At 38.1% G+C, this 21,284-nt stretch overlaps 1 protein-coding gene across 3 annotated transcripts; it reads right to left on the reverse strand.

Annotated features, from left to right (window-relative positions):
• Positions 1–3,610: 3,610 nt before the first annotated feature.
• sim1a (SIM bHLH transcription factor 1a) lies at positions 3,611–18,642 on the reverse strand. 3 transcript variants are annotated; one of them, XM_017493096.3, is made up of 12 exons: positions 18,394–18,642; positions 17,459–18,107; positions 13,983–14,065; positions 13,192–13,281; positions 12,954–13,062; positions 12,743–12,828; positions 12,096–12,295; positions 11,559–11,665; positions 10,431–10,578; positions 6,468–6,633; positions 5,944–6,349; positions 3,611–5,774 (listed from the first exon to the last, which is right to left on the reverse strand). In XM_017493096.3, exons 2-12 carry the CDS (start codon positions 17,631–17,633, stop codon positions 5,086–5,088), a joined length of 2,259 nt encoding a protein of 752 aa, XP_017348585.1. In that variant the 5' UTR covers positions 17,634–18,107; positions 18,394–18,642; the 3' UTR covers positions 3,611–5,085. The 3 variants fall into 3 exon arrangements, with proteins under 3 accessions (XP_017348585.1, XP_017348508.1, XP_053538445.1); XM_017493019.3 differs by having other exon boundaries at positions 18,386–18,642; XM_053682470.1 differs by lacking the exon at positions 18,394–18,642 and having other exon boundaries at positions 17,459–18,284.
• Positions 18,643–21,284: the final 2,642 nt, after the last annotated feature.

The raw sequence follows: 21,284 nt of genomic DNA on the forward strand, positions 1-21,284 counted from the left end.
TCTCTCTCCATCTCTCTCTCTTTCTCTCTCTCTCCATTTCTCTCTCCATTTCTCTCTGTCTCTCTCTCTCTCTCTCTCACTCACTCTTAATCTCTCTCTCTCTCTCCATCTTTCTCTCTCTCCATCTCTCTTTCGCTCACTCTTTTTCTCTCTCTCTCTTTGTGAGTGTTGCACAAAGTTCTAGTGCAGTTCTAGACACTCTTTATGGGCCTCTTTCCATCTCATTTAGTCCTGTAAGACCCCCCTACACATAGAGTCTCCGGATTGTCCCTACAAAGCCCCTACAAACACACACACAAGCACACACACACACACACACACACACACACACACACACACACACACACACACACACACACATTTTAAGGCTGACAGCAGGGGTTCACCTGTCTAGGCTGAGCTACAACGAGACTCTCTGGTTTCAGAACACAGCATGCTCCTAAGCCTGGTGGTAAACAGCATGGGATTAGCCAATCATCATTTGCGCTTTCTTGCCTTTCCTTAGAGGCGACAGTACAGAAATGTGCACCTTCTGTTTGGTCATTCTGGGGTGTTGTCAATTCCTGTTTGCACTTCTAGGAGTCAAGAAAGAGAGAGACGATAAGCTTTATGTTTGCATGGGATTAAATCAGCATCTATGATTTCCCGTGTTTTACTCACATTCTCACATTCACACTTTCTCTACATCCTGACCTTAGTATTTTTCTACCTACATACAACTTTACAATAATGGCATAACATAATATTACAGTTTATTTAATCTGGGTGATTCAGAATAGCTCTATTAGGCAAAATGGGAATTAAGTTAAGAAAGACAAGTTGGTGTTGAGAGACATTGTAACAGGTCATGATTAAAGCCACTCTGTGAATGATTACAGGTTTGTGTAATGGATGACTGAGTGTGAATTGGGATTGTAATGCACCTCGGCCACAGTTTTTCAAGCCAAGGTGAGAGAGGAAAAGAATCCAGCGTGTGTAGTGAGAGCTTTAATGTGCTGCTGATCCGCACTGCTGCCTCTCCCACCAGCGCTAGATGGGAACAGTGCACAATTTCCTCCGGTGGATTCCTTCTTCAAGATTACAATCTCCTGCTTCATTCAGTTAGAACATCTGCATGAGCATACAAGCAGCCATGCATCAGAAGGAGGAGGAAAAGTGCTTTATAACTGAACACAATCTGTTTAGATGGCTGAGAAAGACAACATGCCCTCTGCTAGTTTGCTTGGATTTATTTTCTCTTTTTTTAGTATAATACGATTTCTACATGAAGTTAAATCTCATCAAACGCCTAAAAATAAGTGTGACATGAATGCTAGATATTGTAATAACAATCCTAACACAAACCCAGAACCCAAATTTCCATTTCAACAGGAATACATTTTATGCCAGAAGGCAATCACACAATTACGTCTCTGTTGTAGTAAGTAGTAGCAAAGATCAGAAACTTTTTTTTCCCTTTGATGCTTTTTTTTAGTGATCATTCTGCTTTTCAACATGACACTGTGTCTCAGACAGCAAGATTTAGACTTAATGTCTTTCCACACTAACTAATGGAAAGGCTACTGGATAAGAGCATTATTGCAATGGGATTTTCATAGCTAGTGTGAAATAAATCATGCTTGGTCCCCATAAATCTAAATCTAAATGAAAGTGATGAGACTGCATATGAAATGTAAAATACCTCATAAGACGCTAGAGTTCTCCCAAAACATGTGTATGTTTGCAGGGTTGTTATGTCAGGCTCTCTACAGACATTTCCTCAGGTCATTTAGATTTCCTGCTCTTACAGCAGATACAGCAGCTGTTGTTGAATGACTGCAAGCCTTAAGGAGCTAAATAACATAAAGAATTATTTCATGTCGTCCACAGGATGTTCGTTTATAAAAATCATTCTGCACTTTCATGCACATAAGCCATGTTAACCACAACTGATTACACATTGTAACCAGCAGCTGAATGAAATGAGAGAACTCAAGGCTTTGCTATAGTCTATATTTAAATAAGCAGTAATTGTGGGACATGATGTGAAGGCGAATAAAATGAGACATGAAAGGCAGAGAGCAGAAAGACACTCTGACTCCGCCAGCTGTGAGAGGAGACAGGTCAGGGGTGTGTGTTAACTCTGTCTGTGTTACTCACAGTTGCCTGGCAACACATCTGTTCGGACAGCACCGGTTACCATCACTCCGTTCACACTGCACATAAAATATGGAGGACAACCCAGAAAGGCTACAACCGATCAAAGTCAACAATAAGCAGTCAGACTTCTGTGGACAGCTTTTCCTCAAAAATGTCCTTGTGATGGGTGTTCTGGAGGAGTGCGGATTCGTGTCATGGGCTCGGTAAAAAAAAAGAAAAAAAAATCACTACAGCAAACAGTAAATATCTATCAGTGGACAGGAGGAAAGCCACCCCGCTTTGCTGACCTCTCTGATCCCCAGTTAGTCAAGACTAATTGCAGATCCTTCCCTATCGATTTTCATCTGTTCTTTTATTTGAAAAAGCAGCCACACATGAGCAGGCGACATTTATTGGACTTCTAGCTGAAATGGATAGGGCTGAATCTTTTCAAATTGTTTGCCAAAAAATGATTAGAGCAAACACTATATATCATTTCCTGTTGCAATTGAGTCTGAGATATTGTTATTTTGGGTTCAACGCTTTTGTATTTTCTCTCTAAAAAAATAAATAAATAAATAATTAAATTCTATTTTCACTGCAGAAAAATTCTTGATAGTTTCTTGATGACACAAAAAACTGCATGTTTTATTTCTGTCTAAAGAAATTCATTTAACATTTAAATATAACTTATATAACTATGATTCATAATTACTTATTGGAAAAGATTGCTTCTTAATATAAATTTGTAATATTCAGAGACAGTATATCTTATTTATGTATTAGACCATTCATGTTTGTACTGCAGTTATTCAATACATAATGCACTCTGAAATTACAACTTAAAGTATATTTTTATATTGTAATTATGTATCTTTTAGAAATAAAACTATCTTTCTGCTAGCATTTATTATTTTTTGGTGTGAATGTGATTCAGCATTTGAAAGTATATTTGATAGGTATGCTAATTTACTGATAATGACAATTATAAATGACAAAGTATATGATTTAATAAATGTTCATTATGAAATGATCAATTTCTAAACTAAAGTGCTGATGATACATGCAAATATAAATAAACAAACAAAGAAACAAACAAATATATAAATAAAAGCATTAGGTGCATTTTCCATATAATTGAGCTAGGTACAACAAATTGCATTAGAATTGTTTTTGTAACTGTGTGAGGGGAAATGGGGTCTAAACTTTTTAACCATTCAAATAAATGTATATTTACATAGGTTAAGAGAAGACACACACAATGTGACTGAACACACTTGTCTATTTTATCACTGGATCGATTTGTTATAAAACTATATAACTGATCTCATTTTAAAAAGTATAAAAATTATTATTTGAATAAATAAACAAAATGAATTGATAAATGTAATTGTGTGTAAACGTAATTGTGTGTAAATGTAATTGTGTGAAAATGTCATTTAGGCAATATTAATTCAAAATACTGAGGTACAAATTAAAGAGGACACTCTGGTTTGACTGGAACTATATTTAAAACCGAAATGAAAACTTTTTTTTTCATTCACATAATAAATACATTTGCCACTTGTGCATCAAAACATATTTGAGCTTATTTACATCATAAATAAATTTAGAGAAGGATTTTCCTCAATGTAAGAAAACACTGCAGTCTCAAAGAGAGCCAGTTTCTCCCGGCCAGAAAGCAGCCTGAGAGCAGAGGAGACGGACGAGCTGAGGCTCAGACAGCTCTGTCCCTGTCAGTCTGTATCCGCGTTTCATATCACAAACCACCAGACCTATCCCACCTCCTATTACTGTACCTCCTTCTTCCACATCCATCACACCACATTCACGCAGTCCACAATCGCATAAAGAATTCCACATCCTGCTTTACCAGTTACAGCCTGCAGCCACACCATTTCCCACATCATGCCATGTGTGTGAAATATATTCAACTAAGGTCAATAGAATTGAAACATTGGGATAATTTAGCTATACTGCTAAAAAGTCAGAAGTTCACTGCAGCTATGATTTGCAGTAAACCACCTCACTGATTTCCACAGCACAGTTTGGCTCTGTTTGTACTAGAGTGGTGGAATATTTGCTTGTTGAAGTCAAATGCTGATATAAGACAAATACTCTGACACATCAAACCATTACAATTTAATTCAGTATTTAGAATCTGAAACAAAAATGTATATATTTCTCGAACGTCTTCCAATCGTTATCAGAAATAGTGACGTTATTGCAGCTATTAAATCAAACTTGTGATGAAACCCACCAATTAAAACCAATTCATTACTGTAAACCTTTTTTTTAAGGTCTGATTGCTGCTAGATTTGGATAAGATGTGTCAGATTTTTTTTTGTACAATGGTAAAATGTAATGTCTCATCAGTTTTGGGTTATATTTAAAACAATAATTCATTTGCATGTGGAAAACAATGAATGGGACATAAATGGGAGTGAGAGCACTCAAATACAACAATTCAAAAGGGATTAATGTCACTCAAATCACCATAATCATTATAGACAATTAGATCATTCAATCCATTGTATAAGTAAAAAAACAAAAACAAAAAAACAACATAAAAAATACTGATTGATACTGATGCACTTACATTTTTGTGTAGATAATCTCAATTTGTATTCATCAATAATTATGATTTTTGCCTTTTTCCTCAATGGGACATAGCCCTGTTTATAACATTAGTCTTTCTCCTTGACCAGTCACTTCCTTTCCCAAACTGTAGTGTACTTTGTGACATAAAAACCTCCTTAAACAGCTACTCTTGTACAATAGTGACTTTTCAAAATATTGTTCCTCTGAATCATCGGTACTTTAAATGCATGAATGGAGTTACCTTAATACTGAGGTCTAGAATCCTTCTAAGCAATGCAAATATAAACATAAAAGCTCTCAGAACAGGACACTACTGAACTACTGAGTGTTTTGTCTCTTTTGGGAGACATAGTCAGGGTCTGAGCGTCAGCTGCCGTTAGAGATGATGACGGAGGTCCCTTTATGGCTGGTGGTTTGCTCGGCTTGCATGCGCAGGTGAGAGGTCATGTCGTAGTGGGAGGAGCTTGCACAGCCTAGTGCGTATCCTCTGAAGCTGTCTGCTTCATAGAGGTGCTCCAGTGTGTAGCTGCTGAGTGAGTAGGCAGTGTGTTTGTCCAGATACTGGCGTGGATGAGAGGGGTAGACTGCGGGGGTGGGAGAGACGGCGCAGGAGCCCGCAAGGCCCAGCTGTTGCTGCTGCGGAGACGAAATCTCAGTCTGCAGGAAGTCTTTGGCTTTGCCCAACCGATCAGAGTTGGGGCTGCTGAGGCGAGACAGAGGTGTGGGGCTGGGGGCGGGGCTGATCACCTGAGCTGAACCCCGACACACAACTCCCTGAAGCGCTGACTGGGCAAACTCATTACTGAAGCAGGAGCTGGTGCTCTTAGCTAGACCATTAGCGGACCCAAGAGATGGTTCAGTACCACTCTTCCTCAGCTGCAGCCGGCTCTCCTCCTCTTTTATCATCTGCTGCGTGGCCCGGATTAGAGTCTCGATCTTGCTGGGCTCCTGTGGGCTCGAGCGGAAGTGCTCAATTCGATATCGGTCGCCTGAGTCACTGGCTGAGCCAGCGTCTGGAGAGCTGACCGTGCTGTCCTCATCCCAGTGGCCTCTCACTGCAAACAAAGAAAGCCACCAGAGTCAAAGTTTTAGACCAAGAGTCTCCAATCTGGTGTGGCTACAACTTTTCATTCTTCATCCATATTCACAGTTTTCAATTGCAGATTATAAAATCCATAGCTGCAGCTATTCAATGCATCATTCAATACTTAAAGTGAGACTCACCATGTAGGCTGTGGATGGAGGTGATGTGGGGCATTGCACACTCATACCCATCTCCATTCTCAGGTGGGGACTTGGGTAGAGGCAGGAGCGATCGGGCGGCGCCCCACCACGCCTCACGCCCAGACTGTGGAGTACCCAGGAAGTATCTGCCAGCCTCACAGCGGCCACGCTCGCAGGTCTGCGAATTACTGTGACCTTGGTGATCGCTGGATGTGTGATGCTCCTCAGACAGAGGCAGGCTGTAGCACAGAGGGCGGGGCTCTGGGAACTGGCGGTACACACAGGATGCATCCATGCTTTCACTTTGCTCTAATAGCTGTGGGGAGGCAGAGTCAGTCAGAGGACTCCCACCCCATGGACTACTGTCTTGATCAGACTCGGAGCGCTCAGTGTGGAAGCCTGGATACTGTACAAAAACACGCACGCATATTCATCAACCACTGACTCTTGGTATAAAATTTGGACCAAATATACTCTTCCAATAGGAGGGGCACATAGTTGCTTGACTGAATGAACACACTCACGTGTGGGTAAGGAGAGAGGCGCGTTTTGGGTTTGGTGCGGGACACCCTGCTTTTATTCGCCTTCCTGCTGTCGCTGACCGGGTTGGAGGGACTACTGTAGGTAAACGATGGTTTGTTGGATGCCGCTTGGTCTAAGGACAGCTGAAGACCTTTATACTCAGTTTCCCTGTTGAGAAAAAGCTAAAGCTGAAGGTATAGCTGAAGTCCAACAGGTATTGCACTCAGCAGGCTTCAAATCAATACTTTCAAATCAATACTACACAAAGACAAGTTTGCTAGCGGAGTGCTGTGAGGCTGTTTGTATAAGTGCGTCTCTGGTGTGTTTGTGTACTAGGGCTTTTTATTTCAACTCTCCCAATGCTGTATATGCAAGCTAACATCTGTTTGGTAATTAAGACGCAGTTGCTCATTTAGAAGAGCCTGGCGTGAAAGTGTTTATGTGTGTGTGGGAGAGAAACAGTGTGCATGCTTAAGGAAGGAGGAGGTACAGTTGGAAGCCAATGTTTCTCCTGCAGATTGGAGCAAGGCTTTTACAAACACACGACAGAGGGGAAGCGTCTTCGTTCAAATACACAGTGAGATTAAGAGCTATGTCTGGCTAAACCAAGCTCACACGCAGATCCTGCATGAGGCATAAGTAGGAAATGGAAATTGATTTCTGAGTAAAGTGCGGTATGGATTTTTCTTCCCTATGATGATTCGACTTTCAAACCAAGAAAACTGTCTGAATACGTCAGCCAAAGATCAAGCCACATAGAAGCACATTTATTTTTATATATATATATATATATATATATATATATATATATATATATATATATTGAGAGAGAGAGACAGAGAGAGAGAGAGAGAGAGAGAGAGAGAGAGAGAGAGAGAGAGACAGAGAGAGAGAGAGAGAGACTTTTGCATTCTTATTGAAGGATCTTAATCTGAGTCACTAGGTAAACAGTAATCAGTAATCTATAGCTAAGGTTATAGGTTGTAGACAGAAGCCAAAACAAGCAAAAGGTTATGCAAAAGGCACACACTGACAGTTACACACACACACACACACACACACACATACACACACACACACACACATATTTGTCTTACTATACTTGTTAGGACCATAAACTGACAATTATTTATTTCATTACATTATTTAATTAATTACTAATAATCCAACTATAACCTTAACCTCCGCAGCTGAAAAGAAACATTTTGACTCTTTTAGTGCTTTAAATAATCACTGGACAAAAGTTTTCCTCAAAACTGTCAGATATTCCTGTTCTTGTAGGGACATTTGGTCCTCACTAGCATATAAAAAACACATGTCCTCCACCAATATACACACACATTTTACTATCCTTGTAAGGAGCTTCAACTGACATAATTATTAATGTTGCAAAAAAAAATAATTCTATACCTAAAACAATCCTAACACTAGAAACCAATTTTTTTAGTTTTACAGATAAAAGCTGTATTTTCTGTAAAATGCGAATTCTTTTGTCAGGACTGGGTGATTTTGAGGACATTTAGACTATTTTGGTCATCACAAATGACCACACATACACACATACACACACACACACACACACACACACACATACACACACACGTACACACACACATACACACACACACACAGACACACACATACACACACACATACACATACACACACACAGACACACACATTTTTACTTTACACCTGACACTGCAGTGAACAAGCAGACATTCTGATAAGAGGCCAGACACATTCACCTGCTTCTGCTGTGAACAAAGATTAGATTTGCAATTATGAGACAACACACACACACACACACACACACACACACACACACACACACACACACACACACACACACACACACACACACACAGGGAGAGCAGGGTCAAACAGGGAGCAAGTCTCTGCACCTACATTCACTTTTTTAAGTTAGAAGAGCACTGAACTATGGCTCAAACACACGGCTGTCATAACAGGGAGGAACAGAACTCTTAGCAACACACTTAACAAGCTGTGCGCTATAAACACTCATCATCTTTACAGCCTATTAATTAAGGCTCATAAACACTTCTTTTTATGACTTTGAGCTCAGGGAGCTGCGTGAATCTGCTACCAGCTTCACATTAGCATGAGTCTGCAACACCTCTTTTGCTTAATGGAGGCTTTTATGGAGCCGAATCATTTACATCTGCAACAGGCAGGCTAAATGAAAACTAAGGCACTGCTTCCACAGGACTTTCTGGACGTGCAAAGACACACAAAAACTCATTTCCCTCATCTGTGCAGCCCTCACTTCCAGCCCCAACATGACGGATGTCGCTTCATTCTTTACTGAGAGTTCCAGGGAAATAGCGATAATGCATCCGAATGCATGACAAATAAATCAGGCTTGAATCAGCCACCCATATAATTCATGTAGTGAGCAGAACCACAGCTGAGAGTGTTGTTTTCACACAGACTTCCCACCTGATAGAAGAGCACTACAGCAGCCATGACCAGGTTCCCCTAAGCCAGTGCTCATTCATAACTGTTTACTAACAGCTTATATTTCATAGAAGAACTGCATTTATAGTGAATTATAACACCTTCGCTATCATTTGAAATTCTATCTATTCTATTTGAAGTTATATCATCACATCCCAAAAACTCGTGATATTACCAGGATTGAATAAAATACGTAATCTGCTCATAATTACGTCTTGAATGATCACAGCTTACACATTTTAAGATTGCATTATTTGCCATTGTAGTAAGCCTCTTTCCTTTCACACAACAGCAGCACTAACCTCCAGGGTAAAGACCAGCGCACCTTCTCCGATGCGTCTAAACGTGCCGCTGCATACTAATTTCTGCTTCTCATGCCATCATGAGCACGAAAGGTTGCACAAGCAGAATGACAGACAAAAACGGAAGTGCCCATTTACGGTACTCGACAGGTGCACGCTGTGCAATTTTTTTTAAAGCTACAGACATGTTTCAGAGCGGTGCACAGTGCGATTAGCTGAGCAGAAGCGAGAGCACGTCTGGGGTTACGGGGTCAGCATCGCTTTCACCATACATGGGTGTAATTGTACGAGTTAGCTGTGAGAACAGGATAGTAAAGCACTAAGCTTATCAAATAAATAATCTCCCAGTAAATCCATAAACCTTCGAATAAACCTTTTTCTTAGGTTTTATTTGTATTGTATTAATGCTTGTTTATTACTTTATTAGTTAATTCAGGCGTTTAGAGATGAGAAACACCAAAATGTGCACAGGACTGGCATTCAATTTGTTTCCCCCCCAATAAATTATATTCCACAATATTTAATGGAAATGGAATTTTTTACCTTCTATACAATGCACACGTGTAGTGATGCGTATGTGTAAAATGTATGTATTTGATCAATATATATATTTTTTAAATATTCAGTTAAACCTGTCAGTTTCTCTGTGCTTAGAAAGTTTTATGTGGCCGTGAGATTGATGTTATTTGTACACAGCAATATTCTTGAGAGTCTCTGAGTTAACTCTGAAAAGTAGTCAAATAGACATTTCCCAGATCTCAACAGTAAAGCTGTCAGATTTATTTAACATGATGATATTCCTAATTAGATTTTCATTCATCATCATAACATACACACCATCATAGTAGCCTAACGTATACCAAACCAGATTACTTTCCCGCTATAGTGTTCTGACTGTAATAACATATAGACAGTAGTTAATAGAACATTATATATCAGCCTCAGGAATACTTCATTTCTTTAACTTAATTCTTTATTGCCACCTAAATAGTGCACCATATTACCATCAAATTGGAAATGTATTATATTCGTAAAACTGCCTGACATCTTTATAAATAAGCGCATAACCTCTTGTAATTGCTTTATAAATAGGGTTCAGACCACACAAGCTGATAGACGCCATCCGTAACCGTTTATGTGATGAAAATAGAAAAGAAATGAATAAATAACAAATAGCATACTCACGTGAGGACATAGTTCACACTGACAATACAGTGAGGTCTGGAGGATCTGCTGTTGTGTACAATGGTTGCATAGCTCTGCACCCATACCCAGCCACCTTCCTTAGCCAAAAACCTGTAGTACTTTGTAGTGACCTGACCCTTCACCAACACTGCAGACACACAGTGAGAAAAAAAGAAAGAAAAGGAGAGAATAGATCTCAGATCAGAGTGCTTTAGGTGTCAAATTATCTGTTAATCTTATAAAGGAAAAAAAAAAACATGTTTATTTATTGTTGAATTGTTGTAGCTAAATCGTGATGTACTTATTTGAGCTCTAACATATTTTCTGTGTTGAATAATCTGCTCCCCAACCCGCCACCCCATGCCCCCCTTCCCCTTAGCCATGTATTCGTTCTCTATGCCGAGTAATTTGCTATAATATTGCTTTGATTAAAGCACAAACTATTTTTGCAGCTGTGTTTATTGTATTTACAAGCATCTCTTCGTGTACTGTAAATATTATAATTGTTGAAGATGTCAATAAAATAGCAACATTATGCAAATTACAGTTCCATAAATTCATACTTATATTACTTACATTTAATATACATATTAAAAACACTGCTATTATACACATTTACAATCTGTATAAACAATAAGCAAACTTTTATACAGATTGTAAATGAGTATAATAGTACTTTTTAAAACAGTTTTTTAGTAAAGATGAATTTATTATCATTAGAGAGAATAAAACAAACAGAAAACATTGTTAATTTGAACTCCATAATGATGCTTCTTTTCATTAGGACTATTTTTTAAATCTAGATTTTTAAAAAAAATCTCATTTGAAATGTACTGCTTTGAAATTAATTAATTCTGAAATATCTTGACGTTCACTATATTGACAATCAGGTCAGGACTGTGTTTTTATTCTTCGTCAAATGTACAGATTTATAATTTATTCATAACTTGCTCTTCAAGCTGTATAGCTGTAAGGTATTAATATATTAATAACGTATTAAATATAAGGTGAAGTGCTGTGGTCATTGTGGGTAATGGTGTTGTGATTATTCCTGCGGCTATGGTGAGACTGGCCATGTCATGGAGAGGAAGGTAACCAGAGGAATGAGCAAAAACAAAGCTAACTCACACAAGTGGTGTGCACAGCGTAGGTGAAAGGTGTCACAGCTGTGGACGTGATGGTAAAGAGTCTTCTCTATTAAATCCTGTGGCTCATAGCCAGTAAGCTCCGCCACCCTGACAAACCAACATGGAGGAGAATAATTACATTGCCAATGTGCACACAAACACCTGTGCACACACCCACACACAAAGAAGTTGTACAAATATAAGCCTAACATGCAAACATGCATGTTGCACAAAATAACAGGTGCATGTGCATGTTCAGGACGGAACACAAATATACAAACAAAGCTTAACACACAAACACACACATATACATAAGTCGGGGTGAATGTTTGGTGGTCTTAACTATTATGTGTCACCAGTGTGCCTATTATCATAGTATATATATATATATATATATATATATATATATATATATATATATATATATATATATATATATATATATATGTGTGTGTGTGTGTGTGTGTGTGTGTGTGTGTGTGTGTGGATAAATAAAAGGTGCACCATCCATTCTACAGAGGACGAGGAAGCAGACTACCTGGAGTCAAGGAAGATGAGCTTCATGTCCAGGCTGGCTCTGAACATGAACATGTTGCTGTGGAGTTTGATCTCAGTCACCGCACTGGGGGGTAATGAGTGACCCACGGCGACCAGACCCACGTTCTGATAGCAGCCATCGAACAGAGACATGTCTAAGCTGTACTGACGGATTTTTAGGTAGCCACTGCAATGAATCACCTTCATGAATTGAAGGAGAGGAAAAGAAGAAGGAGAAGAAGCAAAGCACAGGGGAATAAATACAAATATAAACACAGATACATGCATACAAAAATATTCCCAAACCCTCATGAGGCTTAAGCAATATTTTATTTTATTTTTATTTTTAAATATATTCAAAAATGTATTAGAAAGAAAGAAAGAATGAAAAAATGAATGAAAGAAAGAAAGAAAGAAAGAAAGAAAGAAAGAAAGAAAGAAAGAAAGAAAGAAATGAGATATCTCCTTGTTAAGCCACAAGCAAGGACTGTAGTGGCAAACTAATCCGTTTAATCATTTTTGTTAAATCAATATGATTTTCCAACAACATTGAAGTTATATTTTAGAGTCTTCAGCACATATAGGGTTTACAGATAAAAAAGAAAAAAAAGAAAAAAGAAAAAAAGAAATCAAATCAGATTAGCCAACCTTATAGCCGCCGCACGTCAAGCCTGCGTTTCTTTTGGCCAGGACGCATTTCATTCTCAAAAAGAAAGAGCGCTCCATTTCATATTCTACATATAAAAAGAGCAGAGATAAAGAGGATAAATTAGACATCGTTTAAATGCTTCTGCAGTGTGAATGTGTGTATGAGTTAGACAGTGTGTGTGTGTGTGTGTGTGTGTGTGTGTGTGTGTACCCTGCACGAAGTGAGAATGGTAAGGCTGGTGCGCGGTGAGCACTGCGGTCATCTCATCATGATCAGCGGGGTGGATGTACTCATAAATACTGTTCCCCGTCAGCTCTACCTGTTAAAATGAACCTCTGTCATCCTGCTCAAACACGCTTTCAGCTACACAAACACAGCAAGGAGCCACGAGGCTCGCAAAACACACGCAGGAGCAAAATCTAGGCACAACTGGTGACATGCACTTTACCTGTGACAGGCCTAAATGCACGGAAGCAGTCTCCGAAATGTACATGATCTTTCCATCCGGTGCGACCACGAAAATAAACCCGTCCAAAGTCTGAAAAATAAATGCACTTCTAAATATGGAGAAATAGCCAATATATATGTATGAAAAAAGCACACGCGTTATGTTTGGATTAATTACTAGTCCAACACGTGAACTAATAATTTTAAAAAACCGCGTTCTGATTTCGTTCTTTTAAACAGCGGTTCGGTTCCGGTTCGGGTTCGGTTCCGGTTGGGGTTCAGTCCGATCAGAAGCTCTTCAATATCACTTAATAACTGTGCGCAGATAGTCACAAAATATTCACATAATCCTGAAGCCTCGGGGTTTCCCGCATCTAACTCTTGCCATTTGCTTCACTGATCGAAATATATATTTAGGATAAACAACAAGAAATTTACATTCGCGCAGTTACAACGCTTTCTGAGCCTGATACAGAATATTATAGTCGGAAAAGAAATAAACTGATAAATGAACTAAAGAGGAAAAAAAGAAGATGAAGCCCACACAATTCTCTGATAAACCACAAATAACAAATGATTCAACAACTATTAGACTATTATTCGTAGGCTATATAATAATAATAATAATAATAATAATAATAATAATAATAATAATAATAATTATTATTATTATTATTATTATTATTATTATTAGGTGTAGTAATAGTAGTAGTAGTAGTAGTAGTAGTAGTATTGGTGGTGTTAGAGGTAGTAATTAATAGCTATTATAAATAGTAGTATGAAATGTCCTACCTGTAGTAAATGGGATCCGAGCTCACGGCCAACATTGTCCAGAGAGCTGGCTCTGCTCACGTGACCCCATGATTCCCCCAAACCTGGATAATAAATACATTACATTTTATACAACTGCAGCCAATTCATTATTATTATTATTATTATTATTATTATTATTATTATTATTATTATTTTAAAAGCTGTGTCAGTATTGTGTAAAAGAAACGGGGTATGTTGGGGATGAAAGATGCAGTACAGATGTCAGTAGGATGCAGATGGAGGGAGAGGACAGAGGACAGAGCATGCTAAGAGCAGTGCGGAGCTGCAGTCTGCTCTCAGCCCTGACGCAATCCCCTATTGATATGCAAATCTGCGAAAACAAACAAGGATCACAGCAAAGCTCCGATTCCCATTTTAATATTAACCAAATATACACTTCGGGTTTACACAACAGAAACAATCAAATCATTGCTGAAGCACAACTCAAACACAGCCACAGCCTGCACATCCTCATTCACTCCGAACTGTGTATCGCTATCCGGAGACCTCCAGCACTGCGTCCGTTCATATAACACTCCATCTCATCTGCTAGTGTAACATCAACGTGTCTGCCGCACAGTGCCTGTATTCAATACAACCGAATAATAACACTCAAATCAGATGAACATTAAAGTCTGATCATTTTTGAAAAACACGTGGTTTTCGGGGTCGACTGGAAGATTTGTAGCTTATTCCCAATAAACAGATGCGTAAAAAATAGACATTCATGTTGGAAATTTGTGTAAATTTGGGCTTGTGAAAATTTACACTTAATACGTCGAAGCTTTGAAGGGGTTTTTTTTTTTTCACTTGACCTACCACAGGAAGAACAAGAAAGAAAGAAAAGAAAATGTAATCTGTAGTTTAAGATAATTACAAAATGAACTTTGTGGGGCAGAAGAATTGAGATCTCTGTTCTCTTGCGGCTTGAAGAGTTTGGACCGAGCTAAGCGGCTTTCAAACAAAAGCGCTCGTTTGTGCTGATATAAAGAGTAATCCACTGAAGCGCTCCACAAGAAACTTTTCAACTGCTTGCAGGGCGAGAAAATCACCTGCATCTTTCCAACATTACAGACTCGACTGGAGACTTTCCAGCAGTGTCCAAATCGCCCAATAACAAGCTGGGTGAAAAAAAAGCCTATTTTACAAATAGCCTACTTAGGGATGGTCTGTAACGTCGGTAATTTAATAATAATAATAATAATAATAATAATAATAATAATAATAATAATAATAATAATAAGCTACGCAATTATACAACTAAACCTGTCCAAAATTGTAGTTTTAATAATAATAATAATACGAAGAAGAAGAAGAAGAAGAAGAAGAAGTATGATAAAAGTATTATTTGATTTTTTTAAATTAATAAAAATTTATTTTAAATGATTTTTTTTTAAAATGTACATAAAAAAGACTTGAAAAAAATGAAAAAGGTATTTTTGCTTGTTGTTTAGTTAGCGACATCAGGGAAACTATTGGAGATGAAAGGTATAAGGTTTCCACAGCAGACCGTAAATAACGCGCGTAAAACCACTCCGACTTTCGTTAGTTTTCAAATAAAATGTTATGTTCTGAGACAACGCAGAACATTATAGCTCAGGCTACTAGCAGTGTGCCATTACACTGACCCCGAGCTGAGCATGCACACAGCGCAAAGCTCAACGAGGAGGAAGAGGATGGCGAGAAAATGATGGTTAAAGCACATCTGCTTCTTAAATCTGTCCATAGCTAACTGCGCCACTGATGGAGCTCTCCAGTGTGGATGGGAGGACAGCAGCTCACACTCTCCATACTCTTCAATTACCTTCAAGCCTCTTTACAATGCGCTACTGTCAGCTCGCCTGCCTAATGATCACCAATGTCAAATGTCTGTATTAATAAACCCGGTTAATATTTCTCAACTAACCCTACATATCTCCTTGAGACTAGTTTACTGTATTAACCGTTTTCTAAGGAGAAATCTGCGACATTATCAAAGTCTGCTTTTAAAACAGGTTATTATTCAACACATGAACCTGATGCGCACAATAATACACTGAATTTATATTCTTGACTATTTTTTTTTAAATTTACACATTGTACAGATATTTAAAATACACCTGAAACAAATGGCACAATAAAGTATATGTTAAAAGTCGCACTAAAATACTTTTGGACGAGATATGTAAGCTCCAGCACGAGCTTATCCTGCCAACAACATGAAAAGAGAAGAAACATGAAGGTTTCCACTTCATAAACTTATTTCCTAAACTTTGGCTGCAGAAAGCTGATGTGGATGCTCTCCATGCAGAACCTCAGGATAAATGACCGCTTCAACTCCTCATGTTCTGAGCTTCTCCACCCGCATGTGAAAGTATTCAAGGTCAACAACAACCCTGATGTCTCGCCATGTCCCCACTAGAGCCACTATTAAAAGACGCCTCACAGGTATGATTTCACTTTGATATGCGACTCCTGAAAGCATGAGTGCCGTGACGGACTGGCCCGAGCTCTCCAACAGTCTTTTACATCCTCACGGCCAGGTTTGTACAGGTGTGAAGCCTGTAGCTTGTGCTGGAAGTGTTCTGCAGAGCGACATGTGCTGGAGAGATCAGCGCTAATTGGCGCGGCGCTCCTTCACTCACGGCCCGAAGCTGAGAGAGAAGATAGACTAATCCCCTTTAGCAGCTCCACGCCTGCCTGACTCTGAAAACACTACATCTATATACATACAAAACTAGAACAGCCACTGATTTAAGTGCTGAACGTGCCCTAAGTATAAACTAGAGAGGGGGGGAATGAATGAATGAATAAATAAATAAATAAATAAATAAATAAATAAATAAAATTTTTAAATAATAATAATAATAATAATAATAATAATAATAATAATAACAACAACAACAACAACAACACTACTGCTACTACTACTAATAATAATTGTAAACATTTCAAAAAGGAACAGAATGTCCACTTTTATTATAGCCTACAATTAATTATCTGTCACCTTGTCGGACAAAAAAAAAGTGGTGCTGCTAAAATACATGATAATTAAATACATTTATAAAGAAAGCAATGCAACATATTTATACATCTATATGTTGAACAAATTAGCCACCAAAATTCCGAATTGATCAGATTTGGATTAAGAAAAGAATAGGCGCACACCAGGTTTAGACCGATTTATAAATATAGGCTGTAAACAGGTCAGACACCACTGAATTATTATTTTTTTAAATGGGAAAAGCAAGTTAAATTCAAGTTATAAAAACAACAACAACAATAATGATACTACTACGTCTAATAATAATAATAATAATAATAATAATAATACTACTACTACTACTACTACTACTACTACTACTACTAATAATAATAATAATAATAATAATAATAATAATAATAATGGAATGTAGTAAAATATCAAATCTGAAGTAAGCGTTTCAGGTGAAGTTTGATGGTTATTATTGTCTCACCTTCGGGAAACACCAGTCTCATTTTCAGGTAGCTGGTGGTCAGGCGGATGATGGAGGCTTTGTCGAGCTGAGATGTGATGGCGGAGGGAAGCGGCAGCAGCTTGGCCAGCTCATAAAACTCACTGTTCTCCTTCTCCCGCCGCGTCCGGGCCGCATTTTTCGACTTCTCTTTCATTATCTTCAGAGCTGCACGGTGCTCGACACCCCGCCAGTGTTTGGATCGCGCTTCCAGGAACCAAGAGCAAAGAAATAATCACTCACTCACACACACACTCACTCACTCACTCACACACACACACACACACACACACACACACACACACTCACACAAGCTTTCACTTCAGCGGAGTTTGACCATCATCAGATCAATGGTACACAGAGCCTGGAGCTGGCCTTCACTCAGATGGAGCGCGTCAGTCGCACACATTCCTCAACGTTTCCCCCAAAATGCCTAACGACCTCGGAGCGTCTTACAAGCGCAAGGAAATGACACTGAGACTTCATATCGAATAAAATGCGCGCGGGGTTTGCTGAGGTTTGCTGAGGTTTATCCGCATTGAACAGCTTTTTTCTTCATTCAGCGCCAAATCCACCGGGACCCAACACTTCTTCATACGGGAATAACATCCATAATGAAATGCTCACGTCTCTGAAACAACACAATAGCACTGACATTATATAATATGCTTTTTAAAATGTAACTGAAAATAAAAATCTAGAATCTAGAACAAGCATAACCATTCTGATAGCACCTGGAGACTGACAGTGACTGCTTACTGAGTTTAGAGTGGTGTTACCTATTAACTTCATGGTGACACATTATTTAGAAAACACACACACACACACACACACACACACACACACACACACACACACACACACACACACACTATAATGTCAGCTACATTCAGACAGAGTAAAACATACCTGTTCACCTTTGCATCACAAGCCAAACTTTGATTTTCTCTCACTCCCGGATGTACCATTCCACTACATGAAATATCCAGACTCAGTCTCGTGCAGGTGCGGGTACAGGTACGGGTACAGGTACAGGTACAGCGGGGAACTCCACAGCAAATGCAGGAGGGGGAAAAAATGGTGCGAGAATTTTATCCACAGATTTCTGCTGGAAGGATGCGAGTGTCTTAGTTTGCTTCCATGCACTATTCCAAACTCCCTAGTTGAGCCTCAGGAAAGCCCCGCCCCCAGTGTTGTCTTGCTGCCGCCCCTGCTCTCATTGGCCAGCTCGAGCTCGAGCCTGCATTCCTATTGGACAGTCGCATCTCGACAGCTAAAGTGAAATGTGGATTTGGGAGAAATGCTAACCTTTGACCCTTACAGATAATAACATGGAACAAGTAGTGAAATATATTTGGGTGTTTAAAATAGCCTACAGGCATCTATGCTAATATGAACCCCTGTCATTTTATTTAGCTCAAACCTTACCAACATTTTCAGCAATAGGCTTGCCTATTTAATAATAATAATAATAATAATAATAATAATAATAATAATAAATAATTACAATAACAATAAAACAACAATAATAATAACTTTATTTTGTATTGCACATATAAAAGTTACTTTCTCAAAGCGTTTTACAACAAAAACAATCAAACAAAAAAATACAACTCAAATACAAATACAATATGGAACAATGAGTTTAAAAATATATAGGAGTATTTAGGATATTTAAAAAAAATAAAATATGTATAAACAAGCCTACTAATGAAAATTTAAATGTAGTAAACTTTTAATACATGACACTCTAAGTAACGACCTTTTACCTTCCAATCAGTTTTAATGTTAAAGTTTCAGGAGTAGCTTATTCAAACAGCTCTTTCAACAAAAAAACACACAAACAAACAAACAAACAAACAAACAAAAGGACAGAAAAAAGAAAGACAGACAGAAAGAAAAATAAAAGAATAAAAAAGGGTTGCTTATTTATGAAAACTATTAATTTAAAACCAATTTCAATAATTCTCAGGCTTATTTACAAATAACAGTTTTTCCTTGTTAAAGAGAGCGTAGCTATATGGAGTATGTGTATATGTACTCAGATATATGTAGTCCCTTAGAAAGAAATGAAAATAGGTTGTTTACAAACCCCACCAAACAACAAAAATCTATACAGGAAAGAAGTCAAATAAATAAGTCAAATTATTTCGTTAACAAACCGAAAAAAATGGTTTAAGGACATAGTTGATTAATTATATTGAAATGTCCGGAATAAAATATATCTATTGTAGGATATATTGTTAATTAATATCCTGGGAATCATGCTGCCTATATGTAGACAGTTTACGCATATAACTGGAGTGAAAATGAGTTTATTTTAGAGTTAACAAAGAATATCTTTTTTTTTTTTTTTTGGTAAATGCTTAAAAAAGGGTTCCATGAAGGAGTATTTAATTTCTGCATTCTCCTCATGTCATCAATAGCCGTATTTGAGGAGGCAGCTCAGAAGCAGTGATTATGTGAATAAATTGGAGCTTCCTCTCCTCCTCACCCGTGGTCTTTGTGCTGTTTCGACACGGATGGCTCCTTTAATAGGAAATCACCTGCAGGGAGCGAGCTGAGTAAATGAGGGCGGAAGTGCGCTGAGCACGAAGTACACCACGCCGCTTTCACCTTTTCCTAAAGCCCGAATTTACTGCTAATTAAACCGCGGCGGCGGAGAAAGAGAACAAGCGAAAATAGTCCAAAAAATATGGAGGTGTTCAGAAGAGATTCGAAACATATCACCGTTCAGAGAGAGAGAAAGAGAGAGAGAGAGAGAAAATTAAATGATGGTGATAGTTTTTAAGCGCGTTTCCGGAATGTTTTAATTAGGCGGAAAGAGACAGTAGCATTTGCATTCATTACCGCAAAACACCAAAACACCGAATCCGATAGTGTAACATTGTAATTTAAATGAACATACACACGTCGGAAAATATTTTGCACATTTAGTCCAATGAGGCAATTAAAGTCTTCAGAAATGTCCTTTATTAGACTACATTAGACATGTCTCCTTATTAGCTTGTTTATTATTCTTATTCATAATGCAAGATAAAATGCTCCAGATTAATAAACATGTTCATTCAGGCATGTGACTCTCTCTCTCTCTCTCTCTCTCTCTCTCTCTCTCTCTCATCTTACTATCCTTGTGAGGACCTTCCACTGACGATTATTTATTTAATTACATTATTTAATTAATTACTAATAATCCAACTCTAACTTTAACCTCCGCAGCTGAAAAGAAACCTTTTAGTGCTTAAAAGATCCTTAAAAGTGTTCAGAGTGACACACGTTAAACTAGCTTTAACTAAAGGCAGAGTGAATAAGGATATTAACACTGAACAGAAGGAAACACACACGCACACACACACACACGCACACACACACATTTTAAACCCCCTCAAGCAAAGTTCCACGTGGAACTTCAATAAAATTGGGAAGAAGGTCTTATTCTCAATTTTATCGAAACAAATGGATCAATAATTAAACAAGACTCGATGCAAAATTATACTATATTAGTAAGACAAAAGCAAAGAACAAAATAAATGAAAAATAGTGCTAATGTGATAAAACGTTGGGGAATACATGCTGGAAATATGAAGAGAATCATTTTAAAGCCTGATGCACAACAGAGCAGGAGGATAATATGGAAGTTTTTAATTGTGTGTAATAAACATGTTCTGTTCACTTAACATCAACATTCCAACAAACCCATGCACAAATAACAAGAAAAATGGCTATGCATGGGGAAAAAAAGAGAGAAAGCAAAACCATATGAACATCTGCTCAGTGTGTTATTTTCAAATGCAAGAGAGAATAAGTT

Source organism: Ictalurus punctatus, chromosome 1 (genome assembly GCF_001660625.3).
Source record: "Ictalurus punctatus breed USDA103 chromosome 1, Coco_2.0, whole genome shotgun sequence".
NCBI lineage: Eukaryota > Metazoa > Chordata > Actinopteri > Siluriformes > Ictaluridae > Ictalurus > Ictalurus punctatus.